The 19,750-nt window shown below is 41.5% G+C and overlaps 1 protein-coding gene across 2 annotated transcripts in view; it reads right to left on the minus strand.

Moving 5' to 3' along the window:
- Nucleotides 1–7,720: 7,720 nt before the first annotated feature.
- Nucleotides 7,721–19,750, minus strand: part of hsd17b2 (hydroxysteroid (17-beta) dehydrogenase 2) — a 46,272-nt gene continuing 34,242 nt past the window's right edge. For both annotated transcript variants that reach the window (XM_080186755.1, XM_080186754.1), the window contains exons 3-5: nucleotides 18,894–19,079; nucleotides 15,324–15,461; nucleotides 7,721–13,339 (exon numbers count right to left, since the gene is read on the minus strand). In XM_080186755.1, coding sequence (XP_080042881.1) covers nucleotides 12,996–13,339; nucleotides 15,324–15,461; nucleotides 18,894–19,079 — 668 coding nt within the window. In that variant the 3' untranslated portion in view covers nucleotides 7,721–12,995. The remainder of the gene's footprint in view (nucleotides 13,340–15,323; nucleotides 15,462–18,893; nucleotides 19,080–19,750) is intronic.

Consider the following 19,750-nt stretch of genomic DNA (forward strand, 5'->3'; position numbering starts at 1 on the left):
CCCCTACTCCCTGCCATCCAGACCGATCACGGGCCCCCCCCCCCCCCCCCCCACTGATCTCAAGCAGAGCGGCAGCGGATCCCCCTTCCCCCTCCCACTGATCTCAGACAGCGTGGCAGCAGACTCCCTCTTCCCCGCCCCCCGTCCTGCTCTCAGGCAGAGTGGAAGTGGATTCCCCCCTTCCCCTTCACCGATCTCAGACAGAGTGGCAGCAGACTCCCTCTTCCCCGCCTTCAAAACATTAATGAAGCAAGTTCACACCTTCAAAACACTTTTAACAGATTATAAAGTGAGGTAGTCCTCTTTGGGGGATTTGGCATAGCGTCTCAAAAGGAAAGCAACCTCTGCATCATAACAGTTGCTCTCGCAGAATGTACAAGAAACACAAGGTTGTTAGGGATGGTCTGAAAATGAATTACAAAGAAAACAATAAGAACAAGAGGACATCCATCGAACTCTGATACTTAGTATACTTGTAAGACATCCAACATGATTGAACACATCAGTTCCGTATGTTTACAGGAAATGATGAAAGGAAAATATCTATCTGCAGAGAGTCTGTTATAGCATCGTAGATTCCATCTGATAGATTGCTGTCTCTCTCTTCTCATTTTCAGGTCTTTTCAAATGTTATTTTTGCTAGATAAAGCTTTCAACTTTGTTTTTAAGCAGGCATAAGAATTGCAATCATAGAATCATACAGTGCAGAAGGAGGCCATTCGGTCTATCAAGTCTGCACTGACCACAATCCCACTCTGGCCCTAATCCCACAATCCCTAAGCATCTACCCTAGCTAGTCCCCCTGACAGTAAGGGGCAATTTAGAATGGCCAATCTGCCATCTTTGGACTATGCGAGGATACCAGAGCACCCAGAGAAAACCCACACAGACACGGGGAGAATGTGCAAAATTCACTCAGACAGTGACACAAGCCAGGAATTGAACCTGACCCCCTGGTGCTGTGAAGCAGCAGTGCAAACCACTGTGCCGCCGTAAGTAATACCTCTTGACAAGTTTCGTTGTCGCGGCTGCTGAAGATGGTGGCTCTGTGATGACTGAAATTACTGTTTTTTGTTTCTATTAACAATAATCAAAATTGTTTTGCCTACAAATAACTTATTTGCTGTGCTACTTGTGTTGTAAATAAATTGCACACATTTAAATGAGTGCCATAAATGTGTTCACCTCCCCAAAAGGGCAAATATATTTGATGAATCCTCTCAGTATGCTTAAACCTGTTCAATTAGGACACACACTGCTGTGATAAATATGTTATCGTTATACATGACCTTCAGCCCCCTTCTCAAAAGGCAAAAATTTGTATGTTACTGAATAATAAAACTTACAGAGTGAAAAAAACAAATGTAATTTTCAGGAATTATCAATATGGAACAGTTATTGCATGTCCTGAGTGTAATTCCAGATAATGCATTTTTGTCTGTTTTTCACTTATTTCAGCACATTTGTTACAGTTTCATGCCTCGTGCAATGTTAAATGAACTATTTTCCCACATTTCAATTAACTGTTAATCATCACAAAACTACAACACATTTAGGTGCCAAAAAGCAAAGAAATGAATCATCTTTTCAATATTCTATTGGGAATATTCTTGCTACAAATACATGCTGTAACTATCAACTAGAGTATTAAACAGTACATGAATATATTAACCTGTGGTCTGGAACCCGTTGCCTATGAGAATGGTAGAAGGAAAGACAATCAATGATTTCAAAAGGAAATGGGTTAGGCACTCGAGAGCAATAAAACTTGCAGTGCGATGGCGATGGAACAGGGAAATGGGACTCACTGGGTTGTTCCCCAGAGAGCCAGCATGAACTCCATGGACCAAATGGCCTCCATGTGTGCTACAATGAACCTATGATTGTGATGTGAATCCAGCCTGATGTTCGAAATGACTATAATGCTGCTTTTGAGTAATGTTTCTCTGCCCCTCACTGGTATTGAAAATCATGACACCATCTTGTGACCTGTGTTGTTGAGGCAAAAAGTTCCCTCTGAGCCAGGCCAACTGGAATAAAGTCATAGGCCTAGTTTTGTACATGGATAAAAATTCAACTATTTGGACTTTATTACAAGGGGCTAGAGTATAACAGTAGGGAGTCTTGCTACAGTTGTACGGGAGGCAACACCTAAGATATTGCACAATTTTGGTTTCCTTACTTAAGGAGAGACATATACTTGTTTGGGGTGGCATGGTGGCACAGTGGTTAGCACTGCTGCCTCACAGCACCGAGGATCCGGGTTCAATTCCTGGCTCGGGTCACCATCTGTGTGGAGTTTGCATGTTCTCCCCATGTTTGCGTGCATTTCCTCTGGGGTTCTGATTTCCTCCCACCATCCAAAGATGTGTGGATTAGGTGGGTTAGACCCTTGCCCCTTGGTGCCCCAGGATGTGTTGGTTAGCGGGGTTTATTGGGGTAAATACGCAGGGCTACACAGATAGGGTGGGGGTGGTGGGGCCTTGGTAAGGTGCACTTTCGGAGAGTTGTTGCAGACTTGATGGGCCGAGTGGCCTCCTTCTCGCACTGTAGAGATTCCATAGTTCTAAGTAGTTTGGGGAATGTTCGCTTGGTTGACTCCCGGGATGAAAGGATTATCTTATGAGGAATAGCTGGGCAGGTTGCACATATTCATTCGAGTTTAGAAAAATGAGAGTCGTATTGAAACAATAAAGGGGGCTTGACAGTGTGGATACTGGGAGGATTTTCCTCTCACTGGGGAATCTAGAACCAGGAGACACAGTTTGAAAATAAGAGGTCAGAGATGAGGAGGAATTTCTTCTCTCAGAGAGTTGGTGTTTGAAATTCTCTTCCTCAGTCAGTTGCAGAGGCTGGGTTAATGAATTTCAAGGCTGGGTTAGATTTTTAATCAAGAAGGGAGTTGAGGGTATTGGGGACAGACAGGAAAATAGAGTTAAAATCACAATCAGATCAGCCATGACCTTATTGAATGGTACTCATTAGGCCACATCTGCCCCTACTTCTTATGATCTTATTACTTTTTGCAAACAGTACACAAATCTCTTCCTCCTCCCCTGCACACTTCTACTTACTTTGATGCCACTGATCATATTTCACTCTGATATTATTTTATATGTTGATATATCTAGGTGAAAAGTCATAGCCCAGGGAGCTTAAAAAGAATTATTATGAAGGATGGGTCTGGCCACATTCCAACAGAAACACTCCAAGTAGTTTCCCTTGTGGAAAAATCTGTTCAGAAAAACACCTTTGACCATAAGACGATCAAGCAACGGTCTGCACGGAATGTTCTTGAGGCCCTGAGGGAAAATCAGATGGTGGATCTTGTCAGAGTCATCTGGTAGAACGTCTCATCACCAGAACTTTCAAACAAGCACCAAGACCTAGTTTGGTGGGTGGTGAGAAGGGTAGTCTCTGCCAGATACTTTATGCACATCCATTGTATCTGCACCACCGCACTTTGGCTTTAAAGTGACTGCTGGGAGGATGGGGGGAAGAAACGGTTGCATACCTCCTTGTGGAATGTGCCTGTGAGAAGGTCTGGAGAGAGATGTAGCGGTATTTATCAAGGCTCATCCCAAGCAGCTCTGTGACGCAGGAGTCTGTACTCTAAGGGCTGTTCCCAGGGACGCACACCAAGACAAACACCAACTGCTGCTGGAGGGTCATCAACTCGGTGAAAGATACTTTTTGTTCTGCCCAAAACCTGCTGATCTTGCAGTGCAAAGAATTGTCCTCGACTGAGTGTTGCAGACTGGAACATTCCAAAGTCCCGGACTATGTGCTGACGGACGGACTCAAGCTTGGGTCAGCCATCGCCAATGTGCAATGAGAAAGGTCACGATATAAGGCCTTTCAGCCAATGTAGACTAGGGGGCTGGTAACAGGGTAAGATTCCTCAGACTGTGTATTTATTTCTAATTCTATGCAGATGTATTGAAGCATCTCAAAGTTCAACATGACCGATTGCATATAGTTTGTAAAGAATTTTACTCCCAATAATGAAATTATTGAAATATATGTAATGTTCTCAGTACTGAACTGAAGCAGCTCAGAGTGTGTTCTGAGTTCCTCAGAGCACCGGGGACCGTGCTCAATTCCGGCCTTGGGTAACTATCTGTGTGAAGTTTGCACATTCTCCTTGTGCCTGTGTGGATTTCTTCAGGATACTCTGGTTTCTCCCCCTCAATCTAAAGATAAGCAGGGTAGGCAAACTGGCCATGCTAAATTGCTCCTTAGTATCCAGGAGTGTGTAGTTTAGGTGGATTGGCCATAGTGAATGTGTGGGAGAACAGGGACAGGGCTGGGTGGGAAGTGCTAGGCCTGGGGCTGAGGTGCTCTTTCAGACAGTCAGTGCAGACCCACTAGACTGAATGGCCTCCTTCTGCGCCATAGAGGTTCTGTTTCTTTTAACCTCTGGAGTAAATGTGAATAACATTGAACTGCTTTAACAATGTAAAACCTTTTGAAATGTGTCTTTCAGATGAATGAAGTATATTTTTGCAAAAAAAGCGCATTCTTATATCCTTGTGTGGGCCACACTCTAACCCAATATGTACCAAACCTCATATTAAAGCAATCATTTTTTCAATGAAATTAGAAAGGACTCTCAGTTGCTTTGCAGTAAAGCTGTATCAAGGTTGTGGAGAATTGCAAAGGAAAAGAAAGCTTGTATTTATTTTTGATTTGATTTATTGTCATACGTATTGGTGTACGGTGAAAAGTGTTATTTATTGCGTGCTATACAGAGAAAATATACCATTCGTTTACCAAATGGGCGGGATTTTATGGCCTCACTCGTCCCAAAACCATAAAATCCCACCTGAGTTCAATGGACCTTCCTATGCTCTGTCCCTCGCCCGCTCTGATTCCCATGGCGAGCAAGACGATAAAATTCTGGCCAACATCTCAAAGAATTTTACACAGCCAATTGATACTTTTGAAGTATAGTCGCCCTGTTATAATATTGAAAGCATGACAGTCAATGTGTGTACAAAGTGCCAGAAACAGCAAATAATGATAATCTGTTAGTGAGGCTAATTGAGGGCTAATTACTGGCTAAAGCTCCAGGGTCAATTCATCTGCCCTTCAAAATAGTGCCATGGCTTATTTAACATCCATCAAACAAGCAAATAGGGCCTTGCCTTATCATCTGATTTTGATTTGATTTATTATTGTCAAATGCATTAGTATATAGTGAAAAGTACTGATACTTGCATGCTATACAAAACATACCCTTCACAGAGAAGAAAATGAGAGTGCAAAATGTAGTGTTGCAGTCATTGCTAGGGTGTAGAGAAAGATCAATTTAATGCAAGGTAGGTCCATTCAAAAGTCTGATGGTAGCAGGGAAAAAAAACATTCTTGAGCTGGTTGGTATATGACCTTAGACTTTTGTATCATTTTCCCTACTGAAGAAGGTGGAAGAGAGAATGTCTGGGGTGTGTGGGGTCCTTAATTATGCTGGCAGCTTTGCAGAGGCAACAGAAAGTGTAGACAGAGTTAATGGCTGGGAGGGTACTTGTGGGTGGTGTGATGGTTAGCACTGCTGCCTCCTGGCTTGGGTCAGTGTTTATGTGGAGTTTGCACATTCTCCCCATGTTTGCATGGGTTTCCTCCCATAGTCCAAACATGTTCAGGTTAGATGGATTGGTTATGCTAAAATTTGCCCCTTAGCGTCAGAGTAGCTAAGGTAAATGCATGGGGTTATGGAGGGGTGGTCAGTGCAGACTTGATGAGCTGACTGGCCTCTTTCTGCACTGCTGGATTCTATGATTTATCGCACTGTTGGCAGCCTTGATTTTTTTTGTGTCCAATCCTTGGAGCAGATCTTGAATCTGAAACATTGTGACTCCAAGGCAATAATGCTATTAACTGAGCTATGCTGACACGACAAGTCATTATTCTTGCGGGCACACAGTATTTTCTTCAGCCTAAGGGATTTGAAAATCAGTTTGAAATTGCTTGACTGTCTTGTTTGCTGGAAAGAATTTTGAGAAACATACTTGGTGGAGGAAGAAGTTTCCACCTTGTGATAAAGGTGAAATACACCAAAGGATTCCATTTGGCATTGAGGAGTTTCTTACAAGTTTGCATCAGATCAGTTTAAACATTAGCTCCTATAAAAACCTGGGCCAACGTGGCAGCAGTGCAAAGCAACGTTATTTAAATGTTAATAGTAAGAAGTCTCACAACACCAGGTTAAAATCTAACATGTTCATTTGGTCGCACGAACTTTCAGAGCATTGACCCTTCAATCGGGTGACGCACCTGATGAAGACACAGCGCTCTGAAAGCTCCTGTGACCAAATAAACCTGTCGGATTTTAACTTGGTGTTGAGACTTCTTATTGTGCCTATCCCAGTCCAATACCAGCATCTCCACATCAAGTGTTAATTGGTAGTTTTTGCACTCACTGATTTGAAAAATGATGGTGCAGAGTCTGGATTTGAATGTGGAGCTAATGTGACAGCCAATAGCTATTAAGCACCCTAAATTATGCAAATACTTATATTATCAATGTCATTCTTGCTGTAGTTCAGAACACACATTGCAAGCCTGAGCTACACGCAGAGAGAATTTGTAAATTTTACTGATATGTCAAGCTGCTCAAGAGGGCCACCTGCCTTACTAATCTACTGTCAGAGTAGGAAATATAAGCTGTTATGTTTTTGCTGGATTTGTTACATTCCCGTTGCTTCATTGGGAAAATCGTCAGGGATGAATCACAAAATGAAGCCAAATGAGAGGGATGCAGTGGAATTTTAATCTGGATGGTACAAGTGATGACTATCAAATAAATCGGTTGGACTCATACCTGGTGTTGTCAGAGTTCTTACTGTGGTACAAGTGACACAGACAGGGAGAAATTGGGAGCGGCGTGGTGGCACAGTGATTAGTACTGCTGCCTCACAATGCCAGGGATCAGGGTTCAATTCCAGCCTTGCATCATTGTGCACCGGACATTCGTCCTGTGGCTGCATAGGTTTCCTCGGTGTGCTCTTTCCTCCCCCCACAATCCAAAGGTGCGCAAGTTAATTAGCCATGTTAAATTGCCTCTTAATGTCAGGGTGACCAGCAAAGTTAAAAAATGTTTGAAGTTTATTTATTAGTGTCACAAGTAGGTTTACATTGAAGTCACTGAAAATCCCTGGTGACCATATTCCAGCATCTGTTTGGGTACACTGGAGGGAGAATTTAACATGCACCTAATCAGCACATCTTTCAGACTGCAGGAAGAAACCGGAGCAGCCGGAGGAAACCCATGCACACATGGGGAGAATGTACAAACTCCACACAGTGACCTGAAGCAGGAATTGAACCCAGGTCCCTGGTGCTGTGAGACACCAGCACTAACCACTGCTACCATACTACCCAGGTAGGGATAAATGTATGGAGTTACAGGGATAGGGGTTGGGTGATTGTTATCAGTGCCAACTTGAGGGGCTGAATGGCCTCCTTCTACACCATAGGGGTTCTATGATTGGTCTAGGGTATGGGAGGATAGTAGCGAACAAAGTTTTAATGCAGAGGTTTGAGGAGTGAAACAAGGCAAGGTGCGAACACAATAGACTGCACTGATCAAACTACTAATTACAAGGTCTTAAGGTCAATTTACAGAGATCACCCTTTCACTAAAGCTGACTAATACTTCAGTTTGTAATATTTTGCCCATTTCTTTCATTATTAAAGCACCAGTACACAAAATACACAGAAATGTAACTTTATTCAACAAAATTAAATCCATGTTTCTTCAGTTCCAAAGGTAAAAGGTATTTTTCTTTGATTCCAATTCCTTTATTGAATAACGTTTCAAGTATTAATATGGCTTTTGTCTGGATACAGAAGATAGTGGTTCTGTGTCCACTCACACCCAACCCATACACCAACTGAACTCATGACACTTGGCAAATTACAATTTGTTTGCATCAAGAAAACTGCCTGGATCTGCTCCGCAAATGAAACGTCATACATATGCATGCATGCCATTCCCCTATACTTGCAGTAAGACACAACCTGTATATATATTTTCATAGAAAAATGAAAACTGTAAACTTAAGCCTCTGTAAAGAATGTCAGCTCTGAACTAATGAATATAAATGTCTCCTTGTTCTGAAAAATACTCCTACTTGTGCGCTATAGGGATGATTGAAACAAGCAGTAATCAACCACACATTACGTACAAGTTATAAAATTTCAGTGCTGATATCAGAAGGAACTATTAGCGTTGTACCATAAAATAATGGTCAGCTAGCAACAGTGTGGGCATAATGGTAAACCAACAGGTTTAAAATATTAAAACCCTTCAAAAATGAAAAAAATACCTTGTTGGGCAAGTGTAAACAGTTTGTGCTTTGCTGGTCATTTGAAGAGGGGCCTAGAAACTTTGCCTGGGCTAGATTAAAAAAATACCCTTCAAAAAGCACAACAATGCAAAATGCACACAAAAACAGTTAACAATGCGTATTCTGAGTCAACTTAATGCACATGGAAGTCAGCTGAGTGTCTGGTCAGACTGGTTTGCACATGGAGAACAGGCCATTACCAACACTGGCAATGCAACTAATAGCACGCAAGTTTGAGCAGATCACTTCTCAGCAACAGGAGACTGCAATCACTGTGCAAGTTTTGCAGTGTCATTTAAACTCGCGCGCTGACAAGAGAACAGCAACACAAGTCAGGGGTCCAGTTAGCAATTTGACATCTGAGTGTATGAAAGCTTGCCCTATGGTCGTCTAGTCTCAATGTGCAGAGTATGATCTGCAGCAAAATGCATAATATTTAGCTTTCAATGCTTTGCTTGCAAGGAAAATATGCAACCTTTTACCCACACTCAAAGTTAAAAATTAAGTCACCTTGAGACACCAGTTCTGTATGCATGCATATATATTGCCGGACACTAAGCAGTGAAAGCTCTCACTGGAACCTGTCAGTACACCACATTCTGCAGGTTCTGACTTAAGACCAGCAACTGTAGAATTACACAGCCAGAATCACAAAAGGAGTTTAAAAATTGAACTGCTTCGCTATTATCACACAATTAGTTCTCACGTGTTTTACCCTTCTTTCAATGAAAACAAGCTGCACTTTGTAATATTTATTGTACAAGAAAGTTAGAATTGAGGCAGTACTGCATCAGGGAAATTAGAATTCTTATCCTCATTGCTATTTCCCTTAGTAAGTGTAAGAAATTGAAGTGGTGAATACATTATAAATAACAAATTTTTCATCACCCCTCATTCAAATCAGAAGTTCAGAGAGGCAGCAACTAAAAAACAAGACAGAGATATACCAACACCAATAAAATTGCAATAAAGCCTTTTTCAATGACACGTCACTATACCAAGGGCAGTCAGCTAAAGTGTGTTAGGGTGAGGTTTAGCAAGATTTCAGTAATTGTAACAAATATTCTCTGGAAGCTGTGCAGCTTGTACTTTAGTTTATACAAGTCACATTGTCCATCCAGTTAGAGCAGTCAAGAAAATTCTAATACAATCTGATATGTTTGTTTGCTTATGGAGAAGACCAAAATATGAACAAAAATGACATAACATAGCTTGAAAATCTATTAATGCCAAAAACAGTGAATCCCTGTTTCATTGGATAGGCTTTTCATTAAAAAAAGAAAAGCTTCCTGAATGAACAACCCTGCATAAGATGGGACATCAGGGCAATTCTCAGATACAATTCAAGTCCTGAGCTGCATGGAGCACCAATGTCTTGTATAGTGGTTTGTCAAGTTTTAGTCAAAAGTGTACCTGATTTATTTTCTCTAAAAAAAACTAACCTATTTGAGACCTGAGATTTATGACATTCAAAACACAAACATCTCTCAAAAATTTGTGGAAGATATATATCACACAACTCCCTAATGCTAATTATTAATATTGTAAAATTAGATATGTATACAAACACAGAATATTCCATTCCTTCAAATAGTTAGAGTTAACTGAACATGTGATTTTGCTTCACTGGACTGTTCAATATTCATTACAGCTATTGGAATAGCCACGTTCACAGAATTTCATATTGCACACTATACATGGCAGTTAGGATAGAGTATTTGAGGATTTCCTCTTGGCTCAAACTTTTGAGCTGGAAATCTTTTTAAGCATAATGAACCCCAAGCTGTCAGACTGATTCCTGCTATTAATTATTCAACTGTTGCAATGTTACAAATGTGCAAAAATGACAGCGAATTGAAACCAAACTTAGATAGATAAATGAACTGTTAAAAAAAAAGATTGCAATAGGTATGATAAAACTTCACTTCAAATTTCTGAAACATGTTTGTTGTAAAAAGAAATCTTTCCCTTGGCCCTAACCTAGATAAAAAATGTTCCTCTTCATTAGAAAGTCTATTTTATTGTAGTAACAGAGCTTGCACAGTGTGAACTATGCAATTAGTTTTGTAATTAAATACTTCCCTAATCAAAATAATCTGATAGATTCTAATCTAGTTTGATGGTGGTCCATTCTGGTTAATTATATATATTGTGTAGTAATGTTTCATGCTCTGCTGAACAGCACACAGTTTTTGCAAATTGTAGAGTAGAAATTGCTAATTATTGCTTTAATTTTTGGGCCATGAAATGACAAATTTTGCAGTGGAATGTCCTATAACAAACCTGAATGGGCATTCTGGTTCCTGCTAAATTGATTGGGCTAATTTTAATCAAAAAGTGAGAAACCCAAAACAGGTTACATGTTAATCAGAGGCTAATATCCATTTTAAGACACCTCACGGCAATTGGTTTGAGTTCTGCAAAGTTAATGTTGGTCCCGCTATGCTTAGGATTTTTTTTTTCTTAACAGGAGGTCACAGACTGAAGCAGAGGTAAATTGAAAAATCAAATCTAACAGCACGGCTGAGGTATATGAGATCCTATTCCAATTACACAACCTCTAAATATTTCCCGCTTCTCCCCTTCAAACCAGTGCGCAGCTAGCGCTGATAGTGTTAATGATGCCTAAGGCCCAATATTGGGACAACCTCAAGTCTCCAGGTTGCGCTGTCACTGTGCTATTAATTATGTGCCTGATAATGAGCCACAACCAATACTCTTGTACCTATTAGTTAATGCATTGGGTAAATGTCCAGTTTGCCAGCAACAGACTCTTCTAACCTGCTTTAATTTAAATATGCTGGAGGAGTCGTATGGAGCAACAGATTCCATTATGTGGTACTGCACCAGCTTAACTTCAATACTGAAACAGCTAGAAATAGACAGCAGATCAATGCAATGTGTGTTAGGTGTGCACCCTTTAACTGAACTGCATACAAAAATGGTTCACTGCCATTATGTGTATTTCCAACATTTCAGCTTTCCTTCCTAATTCTTTTCTGTTTATTTGCCCACATTAACTAGCACTATAATAAACTGCTAACATTCCCCATTTTTCTCTGATTCAAGTAAAATAAGAAGCCTCACAGCACCAGGTTAAAGTCTAACAGGGTTTATTTGGAACTACAAGCTGATGGAGCGTGCTCCTTCCTCAGCTGAGTCACCTGGTGAGGGAGCAGCTCTCCGAAAGCTCATGATTCCAAATAAGCCTGTTGGATTTTAATCTGTCGTCAGACTTCTTACTGTGCCCACCCCAGTCCAACTCTGGCATCTCCACATCATGTAAAATAAAACCATGGATAGATACAGAAACCCAATTTTTAAAAGAATGTATAAACTATGTCATGGAAAATAAGGAGACCCCAGTGATGTCAGCAAAAAACTCCACAGAACTTATTTTTAAATGAAAACAGGTAAAGTTTGATTACTGACTTCCCAAATAGAACTTACTCATAATAGTTCATCTGCACACAAAAGGCTCTTGGCCCAGTTAATGGGTCTTGGAATAGCCAGGGCGCTCTCATTTTCTGTTATATAAATGCATGTTGCTTCACATAAATAAATATCAGAGATTGGCTTTTCAGTTAGGAAGTGGGTCTAATTCCAGGTCCTGACTCTGTCAAGGGAAAAATGTCAAACCCTCAGGCATAGAAAGGTCAGGTGACAGCAGCCTCACAGAGCAATTAGGGATGGCAAGTGGAAGGCCCTCCAGCACTCTGTGATTGACAGCCCCATCAGCTAAGGATGGAGACTGCAAGGGACAAGCAAAGGCAAGTTATAAGAAGCCACAACTGCCTGGCCATTATCCGAAAAAGGGGAAAGCCAATTCCACAAATGTAGCCCAGCAAATATTAGCTCCAGGGTAGGGGAGTGGCATCTCTTGTGTGATTCATTGTGTCCTCCTCCCCATCTCTCGCCCAGAGCCCACCATCTAGGCCAGGACATGCCTGGCGAGAAGCTCTATTTAAAATAGTTCAGGAAGAGGATTGTGGAGGCCAGCAGTGTTAAATTGGGCACCTGTCTCTGATTCAGAACATGACCCATTTTAAAAAGAAACAATCCAAAATATTTTGTAAAAGAGCACCCGTCTTCACTTCACCTCATATAAGCAAGTGTAAAAATGTGTTAAGAAAGTTTGTTCCACTTTACATTTTCGTATACAAAATAAAAATAATTCTACCTAAAGACGAGTTTAACCACTCCTTCATTTAACTATCTAGATTGGTCTCAGTAAGTTGAGCGAGATTGTGGCACAGTGACATACAACTCAAAAAAGTAAATGCAGCTATTAAATGAAGTGGTATCAAACACATCCATGTGCAGGATCTTCATGCTGTGGGTTATTTCTTTCCCCCCTTTATGTACTGTATCAATTGAGGTTGCTCCATTGATTATAACATGTGATATTGCTGCTGCATGGTTCTGAAAAATAAACACTTACTCAGAGACCAAGCTTCAAGCTTGGATTCTGTTTATCCTGTACAGAATGCAGGGAATATTACTTGTACACAGATTTGTGCAACAGAGTATTTAAGTGTGGAATTCTTTAAAGACAGGATTTTGTTAGTTCACTAAAGCCTATTAAAAAGAAAGGTATTTTTCTGTACATAATAAACTTGTCAGTGCTAACTGAGAATGGCTTATGTTTCAAATTTCTTTTACTCCTTCTGGTACATCCTCCGGATCTGATTTAAGTAACTGAAATGTAAAAAAATCAGACAGGCAGGACGGAAGGTAGAGATGAATGCGTGGAAGAGATAAAGTAGATGTTCCAGGAGTGTAGACAGGCTTGGGATTCTTTGCCAACAGTGCATTGGAGATATCATTAAGAACTGGTTGTAGGTTTTCCTTCAAGTAAACCTGCCACTTAGCATATTTTTCTTTGAATGATAATATGTAGTTTTCACCATATTGTGTTTTAACGGCAGGAGAGAGTTGTTGCACGATTTGTCTGTGTAGATTATCCCAGTGCTCGCTGGTGCCAAAGATACCTATGGAAATATATAAGTTTAAGGCTTTAGGTAACATGCCCTTAGTAATACACTAACATTCAACAATAGCAAGAGAATAGTAGTAGGAAGGAGGAATGATTCAACCAGTACATTGCAAAAGTATTTAATCTGCTAAAGTCACCCGCACCCCCCATTGTCTCCTGGCCCACAGTGAGCTGGGAGAATCCCGGCCCTGATTCTACAGATTTGAAAATCGCAAAGAGAGGCTCTGCAGAACAAAAAGGTTCCTGATATTTAAAAAAAACATTGTTCCATTACTAGTCACAGACTCCCATTTCCAGCTCGTAGCTACTGTTAGAGTTAACCATGAGATTGCTCATAAAGGCCATCTCCACCTTGCCCCTTGCCTGAGGAGTGCTGATCCTCAGGTTAAAATCACCACCAGTCAGCTCTCCCCCACCCTTAAAAGAGGGGAGAAGGCAGGAGAGAAAAGCACCAAGGGAATTGCTCAGAGAGCCAGTGCAGACACAATGGGCTGAATGGACCCCCTTCTGCGCTATGACAATTCTGTGATATTGGCACCTATTGTGCCACCAAACAGGATCGGTTCATTTTAATTTCTCAGCAGCTTGGTGAGGCCAATTCCCCATCCCCCTTCAATCGGCAAGCACTCAGCTGCCGGCCCAACACGGTCTAGCAGTTGTGAATAGCTAATCGTGGATAATTTAGGGAAATTGGCCCAGCGGGAAGTAGTTACATTCCGCCAACTTTGTATGAGTCAATCGTGACCTGAGTTTGTTCCCTTTTCATGCTGAGTTCTATCCTCTTCAATTAACAGCAACAAGGATGGATGCTTCATTCCTTAAATCACTACAATTAAAGGCTTAGTACCCAGCACTATTCATTCAGATTTTTAACTATTTTGAGCATTTGTCTGTTTTTCCTGTATCACTCTCCCAATCACACAGAAGGGGAAAATACAATGAGCTAAATGGCCACAAACCTGATTTTGGGACGACTCTACTAGCTGTTACTCAGCTACATGTACTTTAATGTTAAACAATAAGATGCTATTCTCACACTAACAGGCAAGGTCAGATCAAGAAATTTAGCACTCAAGTATGTATTTATTGTGCATACTTTCAAAGCCAGGAAGTGTGCAATTTGCATTTGGTTTTTCAAAAAGAACCCCTCTGCAATCATTATTCCTCAAATATGAAGATAAATTGATTTTTGAATTGCAGTACAGTGCATCACTGAAAGTCACTTAATTCATTAAAAAGGTGCTGCAATATACAAGTAAAACTGGTCATTTTTCAAGTAACTGTCAGAAAGTCAATAAAGGCTTGATATCTATTACACTTTTATATAGACTGGGCTTTGCCTGTCAGGAATCAAATACAAAATAATTTCCTCAAACAATAAAACCCATTCTGGAGTGAATTCATATTTAAAATTTAAAACAACACACTATTTCAGTCTGGATTATTACATTGGCCTGAGTGTATTCACAGACAAGCAATTCATCTGCTTAATTGATAGATCTCTCATCCCCTTGAGCTCACTCACTATGTACATAGAAATATAATAGAGAGCTGTATATTCATGATATATGTTACATATTTTAACATACGATTTGCTCACTTTCATTTATAGAGTGTCAAATGATGAAAGACAGAGGCTTATGGTTGTTGGCTACAATCTTAAAGACTGTTGAGCCTTTTCCTCTGCAGATACATCTGTGACAACTCTCACCAACTTTTACAGGGGCACCACAGAAAGCATCCTTTGTGGTTGGCATGCCTCCTGCTCTGTCCAAGACCACAAGAAATTACAAAGGGTGGTGAACAAAGTCCAGTCCATCACTCAAACCAGCCTCCTATCCATTGACTCTGTCTACCCTTCCCACTCTCTTCCACCTTCTTCATTAGGGAAAAAGCTACAAAAGTCTGAGGTCACATACCGACTGACAGCTTCTTCCCTGCAATAAACAATAACAAAATGAAATCAAAAAGATACATACGTGTTTTGAAACCCCCAGGTTGGATGGTAGAAACTCTGACTCCCCAGATAGCAAGTTCTTGTCTCAAAACATTGGAATACATGGTGAGAGCAGCTTTTGAAGAACCATATGCTGCAAAGCCTGGCATGGGCGTACTGCCTGTGTTAGGACAGAGCAAAAGAAAATATACAAATAATACAATAGCATGAATCAAAAAAAAAATGTTTGTCAGACTTCCTTGGCTACATTTTTCAGCATTAACATCTAAGCTGCCTCACAGTACCAAGACCCAGGTTCAATTCCCGCTTGGGTCACTGTCTGTGCTGAGTTAGCACGTTCTCCCAGTGTCTGCATGGCTTCCCTCTGGGTGTGCCGGTTTCCTCCCACAGTCGTGCTGGTTAGGTGCGCTGGCCATGCTAAATTCTCCCTCTGTGAACCCGAACAGCCACTGGAGTGTGGTGGCTAGGGGAGTTTCACAGTAACTTCACTTCAGTGCTAATGTAAGCACACATTAACGTAACATATGTGACACTGATAAATAAACTAATTATCTTGGGCCCAACTGCAAAAGTAGAACGTGATTTCTGCTTTTTTGATTATGCACTTACTAAAATTGAGAATTAGGAAACGCTGCCCAGAAAACATCAAATGGGAGTAGACAAAGTCCACTTGGGATTATGAAAGGGAAATCATGTTTGCCAAACCTGAAGTTTTTTTTGAGGACACTTCATTTTTAGGTGTACCAGATGCTGCATCTGGCTTGGTGCTAACGAGAGGGGGAGGATATGCTGGGACAGGGGCTTACAGATTGTGGCTGTGTACAATTCCACAGCTGCTAACGGCCCACAGCGCCTCATGGTTGCCCAATCTTGAGTTGCTAGATCAGTTTGAAATCTGTCCCAATTTAGCACAATCGTAGTGCCACAATAGTAGGCACCTATGTCAGACTCCTATTCGCAGACTACAAGCTTAGCCTTCAACACCATTATTCCTACAAGACTCATCTCCAAACTTTGTGGCCTGGGGTTTGGCCCATCCCTCTGCAGCTGGATCATAGACTTCCTAATCCATAAACCACAGTCTGCAAGCATAGGCAACGACACCTTAACCACAATAATCATCAACATCAGTGCTCCGCAAGGCTGTGTCCTCAGCCCCTTACTGTATTCCTTATACACCTTTGACTGTGTGGCCAAATCCCCCTCCAACTCAACTTTCAAGTGTGCTGTTGACACCACCGTTGTGGATTGGATCTCAAACAATGACGGGAGACAGTGCAGGAAAGAAAGAGAGAGAGAATCTGGTGAACGGGTGCAATGACAATAATCTCTCCCTGAATGTCAACAAAATAAAGGAGATTGTCATCGACTTCAGGAAGTTAAGTGGAGGGCACACCCCTATCTACGTCAGCGGGGACGAAGTAGAAATGGTCGAAAGCTTCAAGTTTTTCAGTGTCCAGGTCACCAACAACCTGTCCTGACCCCTCCAGGGGGACGCTATAGTTAAGAAAGCCCACCAACGCCTCTACTTTCTCAGTCGGCTAAGGAAATTTTGCACGTCCGCTATAACTCTCATCAACTTTTACAGATGCACCATAGAAAGCATTCATTCTGGTTAAATCACAGCTTGGTATGCCTCCTGCTCTATCCAAGACTGCAAAGAAACTACAAAGGGTCACAAACGAAGCCCAGTCCATCACACAAATAATCCTCCCATCCATTGACACTGTTTACACTTCCCACTGCCTTGGAAAAGTGGCCAGCATGATCAAGACCTCATGGATTCCGGACATTCTCTCTTCCACCTTCTTCTGTTGGGTAAAAGCTACAAAAGTCTGAGGTCACGTAACAACCAACTCAAAAACAGCTTCTTCCCTGCTGCCAGACTTTTGAATGGATCTCCCTTGCATCAAGTTGATCTTTCTCTGCACCCTAGCTATGACTGTAATACTACATTCTGCCCTCTCTCGTTTCCTTCTCTATGAATGGTATGCTTTGTCTGGATAGCACGCAAGAAACAAGACGTTTCACTGTACACTAATATAATCATGAATCAAATCAAATCATAACATAATGAAGGGTATCCTCAATGTGAAGGCGGGACTTTGTCTCCACAAGAACTGTGCGGTGGTTACTCCTACTGATATTGAGATGGACAGATGTATCTCCAACAAGCAGATTGTTGAGGATGAGGTCAAGTAGTTTTTCCCTCTTGTTCGTTCTCACCACGCAGTTCAGTAACTATAACTATATCTTTTAGGGCATGGCCACCTTGGTCAATAATAGTGCTGCACCCTTGCCACCCTCAGTGTTTCCTCCAAGTGGTGTTCAACATGGAGTAGTGCTGATTCATCAGCTGAGGAAATCAGCAAGCAATTACCCTGCGCATTTTTAAACTTGATTCCACAAGATGTCTTGGGGTCCAGAGTCAGTGTTTATGATTCCCAGGGCAACTCCTTCCTGACTGTGCTGCCACATCTGCTGGGTCTGCCCTGTGGTGGGATGGTGACAGAGGGTAGCGGGACATTATCTGGAAGATATGATTCCCTAATTTTGGGAACAATGTCAGGTTATTGCCGGTCTAGTCCATGAGACAGCACACCCATTTTTTCCCCACACTGGCCCAGATGTTGGACTTTGCAGAGTCAATAGCACTGGCTGTGTCACTGTCGTTTCCAGTGCATAAGTCAATGCCATGTGATTGCATTCCCCTCAAGACATTTTTAGTGGTTTGAAACAACTGACTGTTAAAATGTCCTTTTTAGCCAGTCAACCACATTGCTGAGAATCTGGAGTCACACGTAGGCCAGACCAGGTGAGGATGGCAAAGTTGCTTCTCTAAAGGGCATTAGTGAACCAGACTTTTTTTTTAAGAAAGAACAATAATCAACATTGGTTTCATGGTTATCCTTAGACACGGACTTCAAATTTCCCCAACTGCTGTGGAGGTATTCGAACCTGGGTCTCTGGGAGTATGAGTCTAATGACAATACTGTTACGCCCCATGTTGGTTCCACCTTCTTTGTGGTGAGATATGAGTGTTGAGTAACTAACTCAGGAAGAGCTCTTGGGTGGAATGAGGTGAAAGGGGGTTCTCATCCATCGACCCCAAATTAACAACATTCCAATTTACATGGAAACAACTGATTTGAAGTCCTTGATCACAATAATTCATTGTGATAAAAGAATAGCACAACTGAAGCAATTAGAACACTCGCATACACACGCGCACATTATTCAGCAGCAGACAGCTAGGGTTTTACCAATATATTAGCTTCACAAAGTAACTGCAACATCTTATGAGCCAGACTACGTTGTTGTATGTCTCGGAATCATACTCTAATTATTTAATGCAATTTATTGTGAATTTTAAGAGGTTTGACAACCCTTCAAATAAAATGAAATGCAATATATTTAGCGTGGAGCCCATCTCTTCTAAAACACAAATACATAATCCACTTAACATGACTTTTACCCAAACGGTTCCCAAATTAAGATTTTTCTTAATTATCGAGAAAGACTTTCGAAGTGACACAGAACTCAGCCTTGTCTATACAGCGTGCCACAATAATTACCGATGGAAGAACCATACCTGCAACACTCGAGATGTTAACCACTCTGCCTTTGGCTTGGCGAATTAACGGAAGGAACATTTTGGTGACTTGCACAGCCCCCAAGAAGTTCACCTCCATGCAATGCTTGTACATATCCACAGGAAGAAGTTCTGCATCAGCAACAAACTCCAGGACACCTGCATTATTCACTACACCCCACAGTCCTAAGCATGAAGAAACAGTTATTTTGTAACAGGTCCACTTGGAAGCAGTTTTACAAAGAAATCAAAATCATGCTTTAAAACAAAAAAACATAGAATCCCTATAGTGCAGACAGAGGCCATTTGGCACATTGAACCTGCACTAACAATCCCACCCCGGCCCTATATCTGTAAACCCACATATTTACCCTGCTAATCCCGTTGAAACTAAGGGACAATTTAGCAATGGCCAATCAACATAACCCGCACATCTTTTGACATGTGGGAGAAAACCGAAGGGAGCCGTGCCAACACGAGGAGAACCTGCCAGCTCAACACAACAGTCAGGCAGTTACCTGAGGCTGGAATTGAAGCTGCGTTCTGACGCTGAGACAGCAGTGCTGACTACTGTGCCACCATGCCGTCCGGTCTTCCCTTGTTGTGAGTAAGGAGAGGGGCTGTGAGGTTTTGAAAACCATCACAATTCCAGAGTGTACAATGTACATGGGATATAGGATATGGGATAAGGGGGGGGTGGAGAGGCAAAAAAAAAAATCAGCATACTGAATTCGATGATCAGCCGTGATCAAAATGAGCAGGCTCAAGGGGCTGAATGGCCTATCTTGCTTCTAGTTTCTATGTTTTTACTTAGTAATGCATTAATTACATTCGTCAAGGTGCCACTCAAAAGGCTA

This window comes from Carcharhinus amblyrhynchos, chromosome 4 (assembly GCF_965287045.1).
Source record: "Carcharhinus amblyrhynchos chromosome 4, sCarAmb.v2.hapA, whole genome shotgun sequence".
Lineage (NCBI taxonomy): Eukaryota > Metazoa > Chordata > Chondrichthyes > Carcharhiniformes > Carcharhinidae > Carcharhinus > Carcharhinus amblyrhynchos.